Raw genomic sequence first — 16,579 nt, forward strand, 5'->3', positions numbered from 1 at the left:
GTTTTCAGTGTGAAATTATACATTTCGGGCGGTAAAAAGCAGTTTATTGTGCGTAGAAGCAGCTGAGGTAAGAGATGAGGAGTGAATAAAGTGGAATAAGTCGTGTGATGAGGCATAAAGGCAAAGAAATTTGCGCATTGCAATGGCGGCTTCCGAGAAGTCGCTCACGATGCCATTACGAAACGTTGTATGAAGACTTTCTTCTGCAGTTACCATGGCGAGGTGCAGTTCCGCCGGGACTTCCGCAGAGAAAAACATCAAGATTGCTGAAGACGAGAAGGTGGAAGAGGTGACGGAACAGAGCGGCTGGGGTTCAACTCTGCCGGAACCTGTTCTACACAAGATCTTCATGATTGTCACTAAAAATGAAAGCGTCCGTGATTTGATGATTCTGGGCAAAGTGTGCTCCTTGTGGCACCGAGTGAGCCTATGTCCTTCACTCTGGCATAGTTTGGTTATGTTCAGCTGGTAGGTTAAGTTAGTAATTGAAAAGGTTTAGCAAAATAACTCACGGCAATTCGTAAACAGGGAACTAAAGGTGTTTCTGGAATATCGCTTGAAGGGATTGAAAGGTTCTCCGGATCAAGCCGGTTCATATGAGAATGATTTTATCAACGCACTTTTCCAATCTGACAGAAGGATAAAGGAGAACCTCAAGAAGTTGAGAAGTGTGTTTCCGAAGCTGGAGTCTCTGACTCTAAGAAGTTGGAAACTTGGATACATGCACTTCAGGATTATTGCGCAGCTGAACTTAAAGGAGCTAAAGTTGGATTGTTGTAGGAGTTTGATCCGAAGCAAGTGGCTTAGCTACGCTTTGAATGGATTGCAGGGAAGCCTAGAAAATCTTTCAGTCTCTGACATCAGTATGTGGGGCTCATTTTCGCAGATAATTACATCTCTGGCGGTGATTATTTATTCAGTAATCTCTAATGATTGAATTTAACGAGTCTCTTCTCCACAGACTTGCTCAAATCTTACTGTCTTGGACTTTAACATAGGCGACGTGAAATACAGGCGTAAACTGGACAACTTCGAAGTGGATATAGAGAAGCTTCAGTACGGCTGCCCGAAACTCAAAGATCTTACGTTGGTTGGAACAAGGGACTACGTATTGAGTCTGACAAAAATTAGTCCGGATCAGGAGGTGATTATCTTTTACTTCACCAGAATCAGCGCGACACTCACGATGACTTTCTCTCCTCAGGCGGCATCTCCAGGATTCCCGAACCTGGAGAGACTCGTTGTGCTTCAAAGTTGTGAGGATTTCGAAGTTGGTTTTGATGATACAAACATTAATGACGACTTAATCAGGAGGATTCTGAAGACAAGTTCCAAACTCAGAGAGCTGAAGCTGTGCAATTGCAGCGTTAGTTACGAAGGTTTTTCTCAAATCGCCGCAAACGATGTCGCACTTCTGAACATTTTGACATGCGACACACCCGATGTGTGAGTAATTAGCATCTTTTGTGATGCAATAATCCTGTGTCAATAATTTTGGCAAATTAATTTTCAGTAACGACCTGAAGCAGATTCTGACGAAGTGGGTGCACAGCTTGGAAAAAGTTGATTTGTGCATAGTAGCAGATATTAGCGATGCATTGGAAGTATTGGCAATGATGAAGTCAGCCTCTCGCCTCAAGTATGACACTAATTACATGCAATAGAAATTGTTTAGTGATTTGTTCCCTCTCTTCCAGGTACATCAAACTGACCGACACGTATATTTCCCAGCAGACTATGCGCAATATTCTGAGTAACTGTCCTCTCTTGGAATACTTTGATCTTAGCATTCTTACAAAAGGAGACGATTTTCTTTTCACAAGCGCAACAGAAATTGAGCAATTTCGACTGGAACTGAATGCGCCACTTAAATGCTGAACCTCTTTGATTATCTCCTTTACCGCATCAAAGACACTAATGCTAAAACCGCTAAAACATAAACTGAATTCAAAAGAGTAAGATTTTGCAGCAGTATTAATATGAATTTTATGACTTGAAATTAGCATTATATATTGGAATACAATAATTGGATACAATGTTTGATCGTTTGATCACGATGAGAATTGCTAGAATGAAATAAAACTTAACTTATGAATTGAAAAATGACTCGTTTTAATGCGTTTTAAGCATTCGATAGTATTTCTGGTTCTAAGAAATGTACGAAATGCATAGATGAATATATTACATTATCGTACGCGTCGAGTAAAGGCACTTGGCTGGACGGCGCGCGGGGCGTGTGTCAAAGTGACACGCACTCATCGCGATAGGAGAGTTTCTTTTATGGAAAATCAATAGGATTCAAGGGAAGACTGAGGATAAATGTGTGGCTGAGCAATGGGGAGTGAACAGTCCCTGCTGAAGGGCCTGGAGATCGAGGAGAAGGCAACGGAAGTGTCTGACTTCTGGTCAGTGTTCGCTGGTGAGCTGAAGACAGACACCAGAACTTCGCTCCTCACCATATTCCAGGGCGAGTCCGTCATCAGCACGAACCAGTTCTGGGACAAGAAGAATCCCCTCGAGAAGGCGATAAAGGTGAGCCTGTCGCGCTGACCTCGCGCAGTTTCTCACCAGGGCGCATTTGTCTTGCAGAATCTTATGCTGTTCCGACATCCGTCTATCCTGAAGTATGTCTCGTCGTGGGAGCGCGGATCCACAAAGTATCTGGCCACTGAGCGGTGCAAGCCGCTGTCACTGCTCATCAAGACACAGAATTCACTCGAGATCTGTCTGGGGCTGAGGAATATCCTCAATGCCCTGATATTCCTGGTGGAGCACGGGAAGACGAGGCATCTCAATATCTGCTTCTCCTCCGTGTACATCACGCACGAGGGCGTGTGGAAGCTGTCCGGCTTCGAGTACCTCTGGCCATCGGCAGAGTTGACCAGGCCGATCCTGGAGCTGTCGTTGCCCAACAGATACTCCAATGCCGTGGACAAGCGCGAGCTGGAGCACAGCGGCCTGGGAATCGAGCAGTACGGCTTCGCCACGCTGTGCAAGGAGATCTTCGAGTTGACATCACAGGAGAAGAGTTCTCCGTTCCACGAGGACTTTCAGCAGTACTGTACGAATCACCTGCAGCACACGAATCCCTCCCTGCGCCCTGAGCTGTCGGCCGTCCTGCTTCATCCCTATTTCAACCACGACTTCGTGCTGATCCACTCATTCCTCAGCGAGGTGCCGCTCAAGGACTCTGCGGAGAAGCAGCAGTTCTTCACGGACCTCGTGGACAAGCTCAGAACCTTCGACGAGACGGACGTGGCCATCCACTTGGGAGACTTCCTGCTCTCGCGCCTCGTTCTGCTCGATCCCACCGCGCAGATCTGCGTCACGCCCTTCGTTCTGGATCCTAAGTGTGACGACATCGTGCCGGGCGTGTTCAGCACCGGGACGTTCGTGAAGTTCATCATTCCCAAGCTGAAGCAGGTCTTTTGCGTGCACGACGTGCAAATCCGACTGATTCTGCTCGAGCACTTCCACAAGTTCATGTCGCTGTTCTCCGAGGAGGACCTGACTGGGCTGATCCTGCCGCAGCTGCTGCTGGGAATCAAGGACACCAACGACATCCTGGTCTCCATGACGCTGCGCTGCCTGGCGGACTTGGTGGCCATTCTGGGCGCGACAGTTGTCGTCGGCAAGAATCGCAGTAGGCTGTTCGCCGACGGGCGTCCCCAGCGCGTCCCCGAGGCGCCGATGCACCACTGGGGTGAGCCACGGTCCATATCGCCAGTGATCGAGTCGGCGGGCCAGTTCTCCTCCCACAACATGGTCATCCGGGATCACAGAGCGTCCTTCGCCGACATCAGCAATGAAAATCTCCTGTCCGAGAGACTCTCGCCGGACGGCGGCGAAGCCGGCGAGCTGAGGGACAAGGATGACGATCAGTGGAGTGATTGGGATGCGGAAAATGCCAAAACTCCAGATCCACCCGCAGAAGCTGACCAGGACGACGGCATATCCGCACCAACTGCACAAGAGGATGAGATCCAGAGGCTGGACATGAGGATAATGCCAAAGAAGAAGGCCAGCGTCGAGGAGGAAGTGGATTTCTTCAAGGACATGGAACCAGTGATCGCGAAGACGCAGGTCCTCGTCATTGGCGAGGAGGTGGCCAAGAGCGGCGCATCCCAAGTCAGTCGCTTGCAGGCCAATTTGAGTGAGAACGCCACTGAGGAGGGCTGGGATGAGAGTGATTGGGAATAGGCTGTAAAGGTAGAACAATTAAAGATTTGGCGCAATTTCACAGAGCGCGTTTCATTCGCGCATGAAGCAAATGCTGCATGGCGCCGGCGTGAATATTAGCGACGCGATACACTTTCCAGTCTCCGGAACATCATTCGATGGGAGTTTTGAGGAATCTTCTGCTGTCCAGAAACATCAATCTGATCCGTGATATAGCAAAAATGAAGCTACTCTCGCAGAAAGAAGCCACAGACATCGATCTGAAGCTGTTCAATGAGTACAAATTCAGCGTGGATCAACTGATGGAACTCGCCGGACTTTCCTGCGCTCACGCCATAGCAAAGTGCTACAATCTCGAGAAGTAATCCCCCTAGAAGTCCTCCCAATTTCCCTAGTTAATTGTCTTCCTTCGCCAGGTTGAAGACACCCAAAGTACTGGTGTGCTGCGGCCCGGGAAACAACGGCGGTGACGGATTGGTTTGTGCTCGACATTTGGCTTTGATGGGCTTCCAGCCGGTGATTTACTATCCCAAGCAGACGGACAACCAGCTGTACAAGAACTTGACTCACCAGTGCGAGAGGATGAGCATCGGCTTTGTCCAGGAAGCGCCGCACACGAAAGATATTGATGAAAACTACTCCGTCGTCGTCGATGCTCTGTTCGGATTCAGCTTCAAGCCTCCCGTGAGGGAATCTTTCGCCCCGATCATGGAGTCTCTTGTGGAGACTAGCACTCCTGTAGCCAGCGTGGACATCCCCAGCGGTTGGCACGTTGAGGATGGCCCAGCCGAGGCGAAATCCCTCCAGCCTGACTTGCTGATCTCTCTGACTGCCCCAAAACTCTGCTCGGTGCACTTCAAGGGTCAACATCACTTCCTGGGCGGCAGATTCGTGCCTCCGGCGCTGCAGGAAGAGTACAACCTGAACTTGCCCGAGTATCCGGGAACTGAAAGCTGTGTTCGACTGCCGAAACAATAAATATGTTTATTTCTCACCATCGCTGTCGTCAGAGTTGTTCTGCTCGGATTCCTGGGCCTTCTTCTTCAGAATTGCCCCAGGGCTCGGATAGGGCCTCATCTGGTACAGCGATCCGGACGCTGTGGTGTCCACGCCCGACTTCTTGTCCTCGTGATCGAGTCCTGACGCCCACGTGCCGCGCGGGATGTCAGAATACGAGGCGGGATCCATGGGATCGAGCACATCCAGGTCCTTGGGTGGCTTGTAGCCTCGAGAGCGCCGCTCGGACTTCGCCTTGAGCGTCTTTTCGAGATCTCTGGCCTTTGGCTTCTTCGGCGGCGGCATCTGCGACTTGACGTAGTCCGATTCCGACTGCGGCAACGGAATCATCTCCGTGTCCGGCAGCAGCCCAGAGTCCTGATCTTCCTCGGGCGACACCTCGTCCAGCTCCTTACGCAACACCGCGGCACTCTTCGAGACGTGCGCCTTGGGATGCGTGGGCGGGAGCCAAGTCACGGTGTCGTCCTGCGTGTTCCAGTAGTAGTGCACGCCGCAGCCCTCGTCGAAGATCTCCATCCAGTGCTTCGGCAGTGGGTATCGCTTCAGCAGCTTCTCCTTCCGCCTCTTGTACTCCTCGGACTGGTGGCCAACTCTCTCTGTCCAGCGATTGATGCAGAACAGCGTGCATTTGTGGAAGATGTTGTACTTGTTGGGACAGTTCTTGTATCCCAAGCTGTTGCCCTCGGTGATCCTCCGCTTCAGACTCTCACTCCAGAAGTTCTCCGGGGGCTTCTTCACCGGCTCAAAGTCGTACTGCGCGGGCTCCTCGATGTCATCATAGTCCTCAGCGATGATCTCCTCATTCTGGATGCTTTCCGCGTCTGAAAAACAGACGAAATCAATCTCTGCCCTTCAGAGACTGTGCTGAAGTATTTCAACCCACCTTTTCCGCCTTCGATGATCCCTCTCTTGGCCAGACGAGCCAATAATGCTGGAGGAAGAGGCATTTCTCTGTTTTTGTTTACACTTTTTTACACGCACTGGAAATGTCAGTTTTCCGAAAAGACCGGTTTTTGGAAGGCGTTCCGAAAGTTGTTGTCAATTTCACGTGCGTGGTATTTTTGCCATTTTTGCAGGTCAAAAATACGCAATTTTCTTAGGGATTTTCACCAGATAACAGCCCAAAAATGACTGATCAGGAGGGCGAACTGTGTTCAGTGATCCTGGAGCAGCATTTTGGGGTGAATGTGCAGAAAATCGGGAAGGAATTGTTTACAGGATCGAAAACTCTTTTAGGACTCATAAAATCAACAAGTCTGACCAAGAATGAGGTCAAAAAGGTGTGAATTCTCTCAATTTCCCCTACTAAATTCCTACTTTGCAGGTCTCTCAGGCCCTCGCCGTGCTGCTGAAGTTCCGTCTGACCACTTTCGAAGTGCCCACGGGCAAGACGTTCGCCGAGTATTCGCTCAAGACGGACCACATTCTGCGCATCCTGCGCTATCCGCGCTACATCTTCTACATGCAGTCCAAGTACGGACACACGGCGGCTCTGCTGGTGGAGGAACTCCTGCGCGCGGGCTGCGAGACTGCCACAAATCTGATTGGCAAGTCCGTGCTGAACTCGGAGAGCAAGGAGAAGAACACGGTGATTGAGCATCGAGACAAGTTCCTGGAGCTGATTCAAGGGAACTTCTTCATTAGGGCCATTCTGGGTGAGAATGCCGAGGAGCTGCGCGAAGCCACGAGAAGCGATCCGACGCTGCTCTTCCAGAAGCCCGAGATCGATGTGCAGGAGTTGCTGTCGCTGCAGGAGGGAAAAACGCTGTCCAGCACGCGGGATTCGGGTGTGTATTGGCACGTGAACTTCGAGAAGTTCCACCAGCACTTCCGGGATACGATTGTGCTGCAGGCGATCGAGAGGAAGATCAATGCGAACGCCAGCGAGTGCTTTAAATACTTCCTGCAGTCGATGTATCTGCGCACGGATCCGTGGAAGTTCTCATCGAATCCCATTCCCTTCGCCGAGATCCGCTCGTTCTGCGACAAGCAGTCCGGCAATGCGGAGCTGAAGCGATACCTTGAGCAGTACATCTCGGTCATCATCGAGGATCCTCTGACGGTGCTGAGCAAGTATTCAGAGACCGGCGGCGGGCAGTTCATCGTGCAGATGAAGAAAGTGTTCGAGCAGCTGGCGTGGACGCACATAGAGAGCATCATAATGGAGAAGTTTGGCGCGAAGGCGGCGAGAATCTTCCGCGTGGTGCGCATGAAGAAGCTGATCACGCAGGAGGACATCCAGAAGGAGGCCATGATTCCGTCCAAGGAGGCGAAGCAGCTCACGTACACGCTGGAACAGAGTCACTTCCTCCAGATTCTGTCCCTGCGCAAGCCGGGCAGCAGCGGAACTGGTCCCGTGAAGAACTTCAATCTCTTCTACGCCGAGCAAAATCAGGTGAGAAGCTCTGCATTGCCTCTGTTCCACTCTATTCGTTGTGATTGACGCTTTGCAGATCATTAGAACGCTGACGCAGATTTGCTTCAAAGCCCTTTTCAATGGAATTACGCGATCGAATTACGATTTATCGGTGAATCGAAGACTGATCGACAAATCACAGAGGCTAGAGAGTGTGGTTGAAGCTATGAAAGAGCGAGGCGAATCGGAGGAATACATTATGGACGTGAGTGAAACTCTATTGTTCTGAAGAATCTCTGTATTGACTGTTTTCCTCTTCGGCAGATCTTGGAGACGCTGACGCCGCCTGAAAGGGAGATTCTGGAGAAGGTGAAGATCAGAATCAAGAATCTGTACAGTGCAGAAATCGGTCTGGATGAGTCGCTCTTCCTCATGGAAATGTACCAATTCTACCACAAAGAGAGCACGGAGAAAGCGTAGTTGAATGGCTGAGAAGGTGAGTGTTAATGGGAATGCATTTATTTTCATAAACATTTCAACATTCGTCTTTTATGTTCAACTACATAACAAAATATCTTGCAACAAACAATTTATACTAAATTCAGCGCGGAATAAATCTCAGTTTATCTCATTTCCATTGTACTTTGCGTACATGTCGTCCCAGAACTTGAGGCGCTGCCCTTCGGGATTCATCCTCATCTCCAGTCGATCTGTGATGTCCAAGTATGGCAAGTCGTTGCCTTCCTTCTGCAGAATAGGCTCCCAGTTGACGCGGAAGTCGGCGTCTTGTTCGCCCATCGGCGTTGGCACGCTGCAAAGCACGCGACTCAACTTTAGCACGCTATATCACTTGACTAAATGTCTGCGTGTTTTGGGCTTGAGAAAGACATCTCAGATATATGTATGTTAAGTGTGAAAGGAAGTGCCTTTCGGCACAATCGTGATTTCTATGAACTTGCATTTCATTGAGACATTGCGAAACTGTGAATTCTCACCAGAGTGGCACAATAAAGTGCGTTGAGAGAACACTTCAACACCCCAAATTGCCAATATAACAGGCATTTATTAATTGCAAAATGTAGCGCACGTAAAAAAAAATTCATAATATCTCACCTTGAGAAGCCACTAAAAAGATTGTGAATCGATCATTATGTAATTGATGCGGGGAAAATGTTAGGGTCAACCATTTATCAAGATGATGTACGCAAAAAGAGCGGTAATTATGTTCTGTACGCACTTAACGCGAGCGCGCACAGGTTAATTTATCACGTGTGGATGTGATCGCGATTGCGCCACGTGTGAAAAAAAATAGATCACTGACATCAGCTTCTCGCGGGCCTAATTGCAATCTAGGAGGATCAGATAAAGTCTGGGCAAATGCAGAGAATGCGCTGTTTTTTTCTCTCTATCAACTTTCTTGTATAATTTTTGAACTTTTCCTCTCAATGAGAGAAATGCCAGTTCATTTTATGCAATGATTTTTTCAAACTGACACACGGTGATATAATAGAGGCATTTTTTCCAAACACAAGCCTTACTTTTAATGGTGTCAAGATAGTGGACTGGTGCATATAGGCATAAATTTTCTTCTCTTACGTGTTTATTAATAGGCAGAGTGGCAGAAGATATGACAAAAAAGGGGGTTAAAGCATTCATGCTCATCGTTAATTACCCGTTGGATGGTGTATCTTGAGAAACAAGGGGTGAAATAGGCTGAATTACGACGATTTGTTTCTCAAAGTGATTGTTTTCAGTTCTTCTCAATTACAATGACATTAATTTTTAATGATCTTCTTTCTTTTTAATGTGATTATAAGTTGAGAATCAATCTCAATAACGTGCTGCACAATCTTCTGTTGCTTTGCGTTCTTAAAAAATTGCACATTTGAGGGCGCGGAAAGCGAATATATCCGGCCAAACCCACAAGATTAGTGATTCTCTGTTGCATTTTGCAGAAGAGTAAGATTTTAAGTATAGCTAAATTGCGAAATGACCATTCAGTGATGTGAATACACTTATTGGCAGTTAAGCGTGATGCATAATAGTGTCTTTTAGCCAAAGGGTCAGCAATAATGCGTTTTTCCTTCTCCAACATCGCAATTCAGATGCATGCAATGCTTCTTCAACAATTTTGCACAATCATTCCGTGAGTGAATGATGAATATATGGCGTGTGCATCGCATGAATTTTGCCAGTGACCTTCTTTGTAGCTATTTCACATTGTCATGCGCATTAATCTTACCCGTATTTGGCGAAATTTGTCCACATGGAGACCATGCGCTTCTTCACTTGGATCTCGGGCGACGCCTTGTCCAGGCTGAGGTTGAAGAAGCCGAAGTGGAAGAGGTAGCCAATCTCATCGCCGTGACATACGCCGGGACGCGAGATGCCCAGGAGGCGCTTGTACAGGCCGAGGGCGCCGTCGAATGCGAACCTATACAGGTAAGTTGTGGCATTTCGCGCGGCTCCGTGCAGCCGCGCAGAGGTCACGATGCCGCGCACAAACATCAGGTCCGTCCACATCTTTCCGTGTTCGTGCAATTAATCAATGTTAGCTTTGTGACCTTTTGTACAGGGAAAATGTTAGGGAAACTCACGTCTATCAGCTCATTGATGGTGTCTTGCGTAATTGGCCGTGACCCCAAATAGAATTGGCGCACGCTTCCCGCCACTATTTGACCCTCTGGCGAATCCCGGCCGCCGGGAATTTGCATATCGGTCGGCACAACGCGCGTTGTGTCGTTCTGATAGGCCGCCAAGAGATTTGGATCCTTTCTGAGTCCTGGAAAAGTGCATTTCAGAAAAGCTCAAGAAAGCATTGGAATAGAGACAAGAGAATTACTTCTCAGGAAGAGCATCGCCTCGTGCGAATTGAAGCCCGTGATGTAGGGAATCTTGTGGAAATCTCCTCTCTTCAGCAAGTCAATTGGCGGCTCTGTGAGGAATGGTTCATCGTGAGACACATCAGGATCTGCTTCGTCCCACGTGTCGATATTCTCCTCAATGGACGGCACAAAAGGCAGGCCGATGTTATTTCTGGCGTCTTCCGCCGTCAGCGTCTCCTCGGACGCATCAATCAGCTTCCGCGGTGGGACTTTGCGCAGGAAGTCCAGCAATTCCTCCGTGCTGTTGGTGCTCAGGCCCAGCACTTGTCCCAGCTTGAATGCCCTCTCTTTGGGCCGCACCGCGTGCGCCCAGGGCGACAGCGCCGAGCCGCTCTCCGAGATGGCGCGATGGAAGAGTCCCGTGGCCATGGGAGAGAGCATCAGATACTGCACTGACGCTCCTCCGGCGGACTCCCCGAAGATCGTCACCTCTGTCGGATCGCCGCCGAAAGCGGCGATGTTCTCTTGCACCCACTTTAGCGCCAAGACCTGATCCTGAAATCACACGCGATTGCAGTGGATTATTGCTGGGCAAAGAAGTGATGATTAAAGCGGCGATTGAGTGTGTGGGATAAAAGCGTAATTAGCTAATTGACGCGCACAAAGACGACAAAGTTGTCTAATAAAAACATTGTACTCATCCCACGATTTTGCAATCTTTCGTGGGGTTTAAGAGGAATTAAACACGAGTCTAAAATGGTAAAGATCTTCAAGAAAAAAGTCTCCGAAAGATTAAGACGGCTTTCTTCGATGTTAATTGGCTTTCAAAGCTGATTATTCTGGAATTTCACTCAGTGTAGAGATGATAATTCGTGGCTTACCTTGAGGCCGGCGTTGCCGGGCGCATCGCCACCCACCGAGAGGAATCCAAGGGGTCCCAGTCGGTAGTTAATGGTCACGAGCACAATGCCCTCGGCGACTAGGTAGTCTGGCCCATAGAGAAAAGAATTGCCTGAGCCAAATGCAAAACCACCACCGTGAATCCATACCATGACAGGAAGCTGAGGGTGGCGCGTTCGGTTTGGCAATTCGGGTGTGTAGATGTTGAGAAAGAGGCAATCTTCGTCGCCTTTGAATGTGTCAAGGAGAATGTTGCGATGTGGACACGTGCTTCCCTCGCGCACAGCCAATCGAATGCCCTTCCATGGCTTTTCCGGCAGCGCGGCTCGGAATCTGCATGAAAACATTTTGGTGAGTGTGGCGAAAGAAGCGTTGCAAAACGCCTAATCGCGTTGAGGTCTTGCCTTCGCGCGCCGCTGGGCGCTTGTCCGTATCGCACGCCGCGGAAGCTGTAGTATGAGCCGGCGACGCCGGACTTGTAGGGTTGATGCCGCCCGCGAAGAATGCCATTCGGCGTCGCCAAAACCACGCGGCCTTCGTTCTGTCCACAAGGAAAACATGAAAATGATCAGTATTCCGAACACAACTCTCGAAAATTTAACCGCAAAAACATACTGAACTCTTCAACGCCTCTTGATTGATGTTAGCTTTTCTGGCTAAAAGTGCAGAATAATGATCAAATATAATTTTCCCATTAAATATAATAAATCATAATATACTTAAAGGTGTTCTCTTCTGTGTGAACGCCACTCATAAATTACGAAAGGACTCATGAATAAGCTTGGCGCTGAGCGCACGAAAATCCACGAAAGTGTTGGAAACTGACTCTCCGCGGTGGCGCACAATGAATAATAATTTGAAAAGACTACACAAAATAATATTGTACATACATATAATTTCAAAATTTGAGTGCGTGTTTATAGAAGAATAATTGTGAGACTCGTGGACGTGCAAATTTATTCTGTGCTGTGTGTTTAGACTGGGGAAAAAATTTATGAATAGAGGTCTCTTTTTTTTGGTGTTTGAAAAAAAAGCTCAGACATTTTTATGCAATTAAACAAACATTCTCCACATTCAATTGGCATTGTGCAATTTGGATGTGCCACTTGACAGTGCGATGACTGCCAAGTGGCGGTTTGTGGTGCGCGCACTTACCCTGAGTGACCCCACGACCTCTCGCACCACCTCCATTGCGCGCGCCGGCAGAATCCGCACCAGGCCGCCGGATTGCATAATGCGCCGCCACGCCGCCGTTTCCTATCGGAGAGCACGCTTTAGTCCGCGATTTGCACATGAGCGAGCAGATGCGTGTAATTAGCAAGTGCCATTAGGTGGATTAATAAGTGGATCGTGTGATGCTCATCAATTAGTACTCGAGGTGTAATGCAATCGATCGTCGGCAAGTGCAGCGGACCAAATCGATCAATTTGCTTGCGGAGCGAAATCAACCGCAAATCTGCCCTGTCTTTAGGGATCACTCGCGGCTGGGAGCATAAATTGTTTCCCTCAAGCACTGGATTATGCTAATTCTTGCGTAATATTTACCATAAGATAAATTATATCAGAGAAAAGAAGCTGTGAACAATGGGATTTTTTCAATGAGGAATTCGCATTGAATCTTACGAATATTTAATAATGGAACAATCAGAGAAATAATAAGCACTGTAATGAGATTCGCGTCTCAATTGTTATGCTCATGAAATCTAATTCATGCGCTCTGTATTTAAAATTGGAGGAATATTGAAGAGAAACAGATGGATTTCTAAGGAATTCCTTCTCGTTTAGAGTATAAGAAATTGTCAAAATTGTAGACGAAAGCGATCTTTGCTGGTTCAGCAATGAAAAAATACATTTTATTTAGTATATACAAGTATACTTTACTACACACTTGCAATAACATCAATAATTGTCATTATTATAGTCGTTATTGATATAAAACCACTCCAATTTTGTTCCTCAATGAGCAAACGTCTACTGAACGCAAAAACTTGTATCATTAATAAGGGACAAGAGACATCAAATGTCTTCGGAAGCAATAATTTTCTTAACTGCCTTCAATGGAAATTACCTGAAAATTGATTCTCATGTGAAATAATATTTATGAAATAATATCCCGCTTTGCTGATTATCCCGTCTTAAGATTATTCACTTTTCGATAGTAATTGAACTTCGTTACATGTTTTTCTTGTCTACAAATTCTATTCAAAGATCATGAGTGTTCTGTTATCGTTAATTTCGAAAATTTTGAGATTTGACTTTTTCCCTTCTTTTGTACAAAAAGCAGGCACAAGACAATCAAATTCACAGTTTATGGAATATGTAGCATTAGGTTTGATACAGTAACCAGACTCAAATTCCGCAATTACTAATTTATGATCCCAATCTAAAATCATATCTGGTTCTGAGTATATTCTGCGAAAAATGAGATTAATGGACTTATTTTCCTGCCATTTTTTCTGAAAACTGAGGATTCTTTTCTTCCAATTCCACCTTTAAGATTACTTTCTTTGACCGATATCACACGTAACGAATGTCAAACAAAGCAAAATTTCTGGCTGTAATTTGGACTTATTTGTAAAATCGAAATGCTCACGCCTGAACACTTTGAGAGCTTCAGCGGAAAAGAACGCTTCTCTTTATCAAACCAGGAGATAACGAATGTAAAGTGGTGCTGCAATCGATGTGCTATAATTCCAGGATCGCATTTAGAGGATCACTTTGGTCAGAGTACTAAAAACCTTCATCTTACACGTATATTTGTAGCAAACATCGCGATGAAGAAATAAAAGAAATCTTCCAAGTGATGCAATAATTAATACATTTGTGCATTGGAAGAGCCATTTTTCGCTAACATCCGATTTGCGATTGAAATATAACTGATGACACGATCACCTTGATTGGACATTAATTTTTTATCTGTCGCGACACAGAAAAAAAATTGGAGAGATAGGCGATCAAATGTCGAAAGTAGAGCCAAGATCAACAAGTTGCATTTGAATTCCGTATACATAATTGCTTGCTGTTTATAAACATCATGCTGTTTCTCTTCTTTTTTACTACTGTTTGCACTATAATTACTTTCACGTTCATTTGAAGTCAATGAATGGCTGAATGTGAGTTTGCTGGAAAACATTCAAAAACATCACGTAAGAGTGTTGAGAAAAAAAGATAATCAATTATTCTTATAACTTTCATTATAATGTCAATGATCATTTAATATTTTAATTATATAAAAGGGTGTTATCGCGAAAATGCAAATTGTGCACGCTTAGAGAAATGGTAAAATCGAAAATTTTCTGCTTTTGGGTCAACTGATGTAATTCACACATTTTTATAATGGACAATTTTGCTCATTTCGCTTGATAGATTGTTTTTTTTTGCTTAGCAAAGAATGCGTTTTGTCACAATTTGCAGTGCTATTTCATATTGAGACAGTCGCTGAGCGGCAATTTAAAACGGGTTTTGCTGAAGCTTTAGGTCATATCAAATGATTACTCCTTCATTTGCTTAGCATCTAGGGCAGTTTCATTAAAATTCTAATTAGTGAAAAAATAAAAAAAACGTGTTAGCCTGAGTCGGGCGGGGTTTCAAAATGCCGCGCTCTGTGGATTTCGATCTCCGGAAGACTTGCAAATTTGGGAAATCCACGCTGAGTTGTGGGAAGCTGAGTTAATTAGAGTGCGCGCTGCATGGAAAAAGAAATATTTCCCAATGTCCCTTGATAGAAATATAATAATGGCTTGCGACATACCTTCAGTTTATTCGACAACTGCCCTGTGCTCGCCGCAATCTCAGCCACTTGGGCTGGCGCCAGAGCCAGGCCAATTGTGCATGTTATTAAGGCAAAGATGACATACACAATTGGTGCAGTCTTCATTGTTGTGCGCGCTTGCTTTGTATGCCGATCGCTGAGTTATGCGCTTCGCAGCATAATAGATGGACACACGTCGGAAGACAAGCTTGTTGGCTGTGAAAGTAAACACGCTAAAACAGCTAATTAATTTGTATGCACTTTATCGATGGTGAATATCGCGTAACAATTTACACACACTCACGAAATCACTGCTGTACTTTGGTATTTCTTGCCAAAACAAAATACTTTCACTCAGGTTATCGCGTATATTTACAACCGTCCGACTCTAAGGTCAATGTTACTTATCATGCGTACAGAGTGCGTGACGCAAAACCATCTCTCTCTGCAATTCAAATTGCGGATGACACTCTGGGCAACGTTTGCGTGCGTCAAGACGCTCGGCAGATGCTGATAAGGCACAAAAATCACTTATTCCTCACATAAACTCTTATATAATTGTGGGTCTGAAAGTGAAATTAATATTTGCACTTTTCACGCTTTATTCGCAATGCAACTGACGCCTTTATTAATCTCTCACATCCAGCGAAAAGTGAGATGTTGCGGAGAAATTCTTCGAAAAAGCCACACACTCTTCGCGACTTTAAAGCACTTTTAAGTCACCTGAGCACATTTCTCGCTGTTGAAGACAGCGAAACGGCACGTCTCTTGCGCGATCAGGCCTAAAAGAAACTGACTAGGTTAGAGACTTTCGTTTGATTTGTGAGTTTGGCGAGAGCTCTTCTCCCACCATCGCCAGACTGCTTTTTTAAACTCCAAGAGGTGGAGGAAGTTGTGGTTCACAGTAAGTTAAATATCTTTCGGTCGATTAACTCCGCTTTGAGGTTCAATTGGAGGCAAATATACTTTTTTTTAACCTTGTTTATCGTGCGTTTTACGAGTGATCCTGACACTCCTTTCTATCACACCTCATAAGCATTTAGTGTATACAGCAAAATGGAACAAAATTGTTTGTTTTCTAAAGCCAAAATTTCACAAGAAATTGCCCAAAAAGCCCAAAGTGAAGGATTCGAAGCTCAGTTAATTGAGCATGAAAAGTAAAGTTAGAGATCTTGCTCAAGTGTATGAAGTCAAGATTCCTTGCAACATGCGTTGTTAAATTATAATGAAATCAATTCTCAAGGAAGTAAGCATTAAATTCGTGCAATTGCTAGTTTTCACTGCGTCGTTATTCAACGGTTTCTCATCATCCTTCCTTCGATTGCGATTTTTATGGCATTTTAGTACGCTTGCAGCTTTAGAACACAGAAATATAGCAAGCCGGGCAGCTTTAATTGTGTCATTAGTAGTTGGCTTTGCGGCTTGGCCACATCGTCTCGTGAGAAGTCTTGAGAACTTCTCAAAAAAGTGACTAAAATTCACCTCAGAACAGTAAATATTACAGGTAAAGTATATCGGTGATTGAAGAAATCACTTTCTGGTGGAGATTTC

General features: G+C 46.0%; 6 protein-coding genes across 6 annotated transcripts; 4 read left to right on the forward strand and 2 right to left on the reverse strand.

The window, feature by feature from the left end:
• The first annotated feature begins 407 nt into the window (after nt 1-407).
• On the forward strand, nt 408-2,044 carry LOC132258095 (uncharacterized). Its single transcript, XM_059755203.1, has 6 exons — nt 408-468; nt 529-904; nt 962-1,144; nt 1,205-1,446; nt 1,514-1,639; nt 1,698-2,044. The coding sequence occupies exons 1-6, from the start codon at nt 458-460 to the stop codon at nt 1,876-1,878; spliced, it is 1,119 nt and encodes a 372-aa protein (XP_059611186.1). The 5' UTR covers nt 408-457; the 3' UTR covers nt 1,879-2,044.
• A 172-nt stretch (nt 2,045-2,216) lies between these two features.
• On the forward strand, nt 2,217-4,228 carry LOC132258178 (protein-associating with the carboxyl-terminal domain of ezrin). Its single transcript, XM_059755331.1, has 2 exons — nt 2,217-2,532; nt 2,590-4,228. The coding sequence occupies exons 1-2, from the start codon at nt 2,335-2,337 to the stop codon at nt 4,198-4,200; spliced, it is 1,809 nt and encodes a 602-aa protein (XP_059611314.1). The 5' UTR covers nt 2,217-2,334; the 3' UTR covers nt 4,201-4,228.
• A 172-nt stretch (nt 4,229-4,400) lies between these two features.
• On the forward strand, nt 4,401-5,157 carry LOC132258486 (NAD(P)H-hydrate epimerase). The gene is made up of 2 exons (XM_059755817.1): nt 4,401-4,540; nt 4,596-5,157. Exons 1-2 carry the CDS (start codon nt 4,401-4,403, stop codon nt 5,155-5,157), a joined length of 702 nt encoding a protein of 233 aa, XP_059611800.1.
• On the reverse strand, nt 5,057-6,187 carry LOC132258179 (polyglutamine-binding protein 1). Its single transcript, XM_059755332.1, has 2 exons — nt 6,080-6,187; nt 5,057-6,017 (listed from the first exon to the last, which is right to left on the reverse strand). Exons 1-2 carry the CDS (start codon nt 6,141-6,143, stop codon nt 5,164-5,166), a joined length of 918 nt encoding a protein of 305 aa, XP_059611315.1. The 5' UTR covers nt 6,144-6,187; the 3' UTR covers nt 5,057-5,163.
• A 58-nt stretch (nt 6,188-6,245) lies between these two features.
• On the forward strand, nt 6,246-8,040 carry LOC132257376 (DNA-directed RNA polymerase III subunit RPC3). The gene is made up of 4 exons (XM_059754243.1): nt 6,246-6,467; nt 6,521-7,591; nt 7,650-7,817; nt 7,877-8,040. The coding sequence occupies exons 1-4, from the start codon at nt 6,324-6,326 to the stop codon at nt 8,030-8,032; spliced, it is 1,539 nt and encodes a 512-aa protein (XP_059610226.1). The 5' UTR covers nt 6,246-6,323; the 3' UTR covers nt 8,033-8,040.
• A 125-nt stretch (nt 8,041-8,165) lies between these two features.
• On the reverse strand, nt 8,166-15,807 carry LOC132257375 (venom carboxylesterase-6). Its single transcript, XM_059754241.1, has 9 exons — nt 15,333-15,807; nt 15,029-15,261; nt 12,433-12,534; nt 11,682-11,818; nt 11,259-11,610; nt 10,395-10,932; nt 10,150-10,334; nt 9,795-10,075; nt 8,166-8,363 (listed from the first exon to the last, which is right to left on the reverse strand). The coding sequence occupies exons 2-9, from the start codon at nt 15,152-15,154 to the stop codon at nt 8,171-8,173; spliced, it is 1,914 nt and encodes a 637-aa protein (XP_059610224.1). The 5' UTR covers nt 15,155-15,261; nt 15,333-15,807; the 3' UTR covers nt 8,166-8,170.
• Between the last annotated feature and the right edge of the window lie 772 nt (nt 15,808-16,579).

This window comes from Phlebotomus argentipes, unplaced genomic scaffold (assembly GCF_947086385.1).
Source record: "Phlebotomus argentipes unplaced genomic scaffold, Phlebotomus argentipes genome assembly scaffold_4, whole genome shotgun sequence".
Classification (NCBI taxonomy): Eukaryota; Metazoa; Arthropoda; class Insecta; order Diptera; family Psychodidae; genus Phlebotomus; species Phlebotomus argentipes.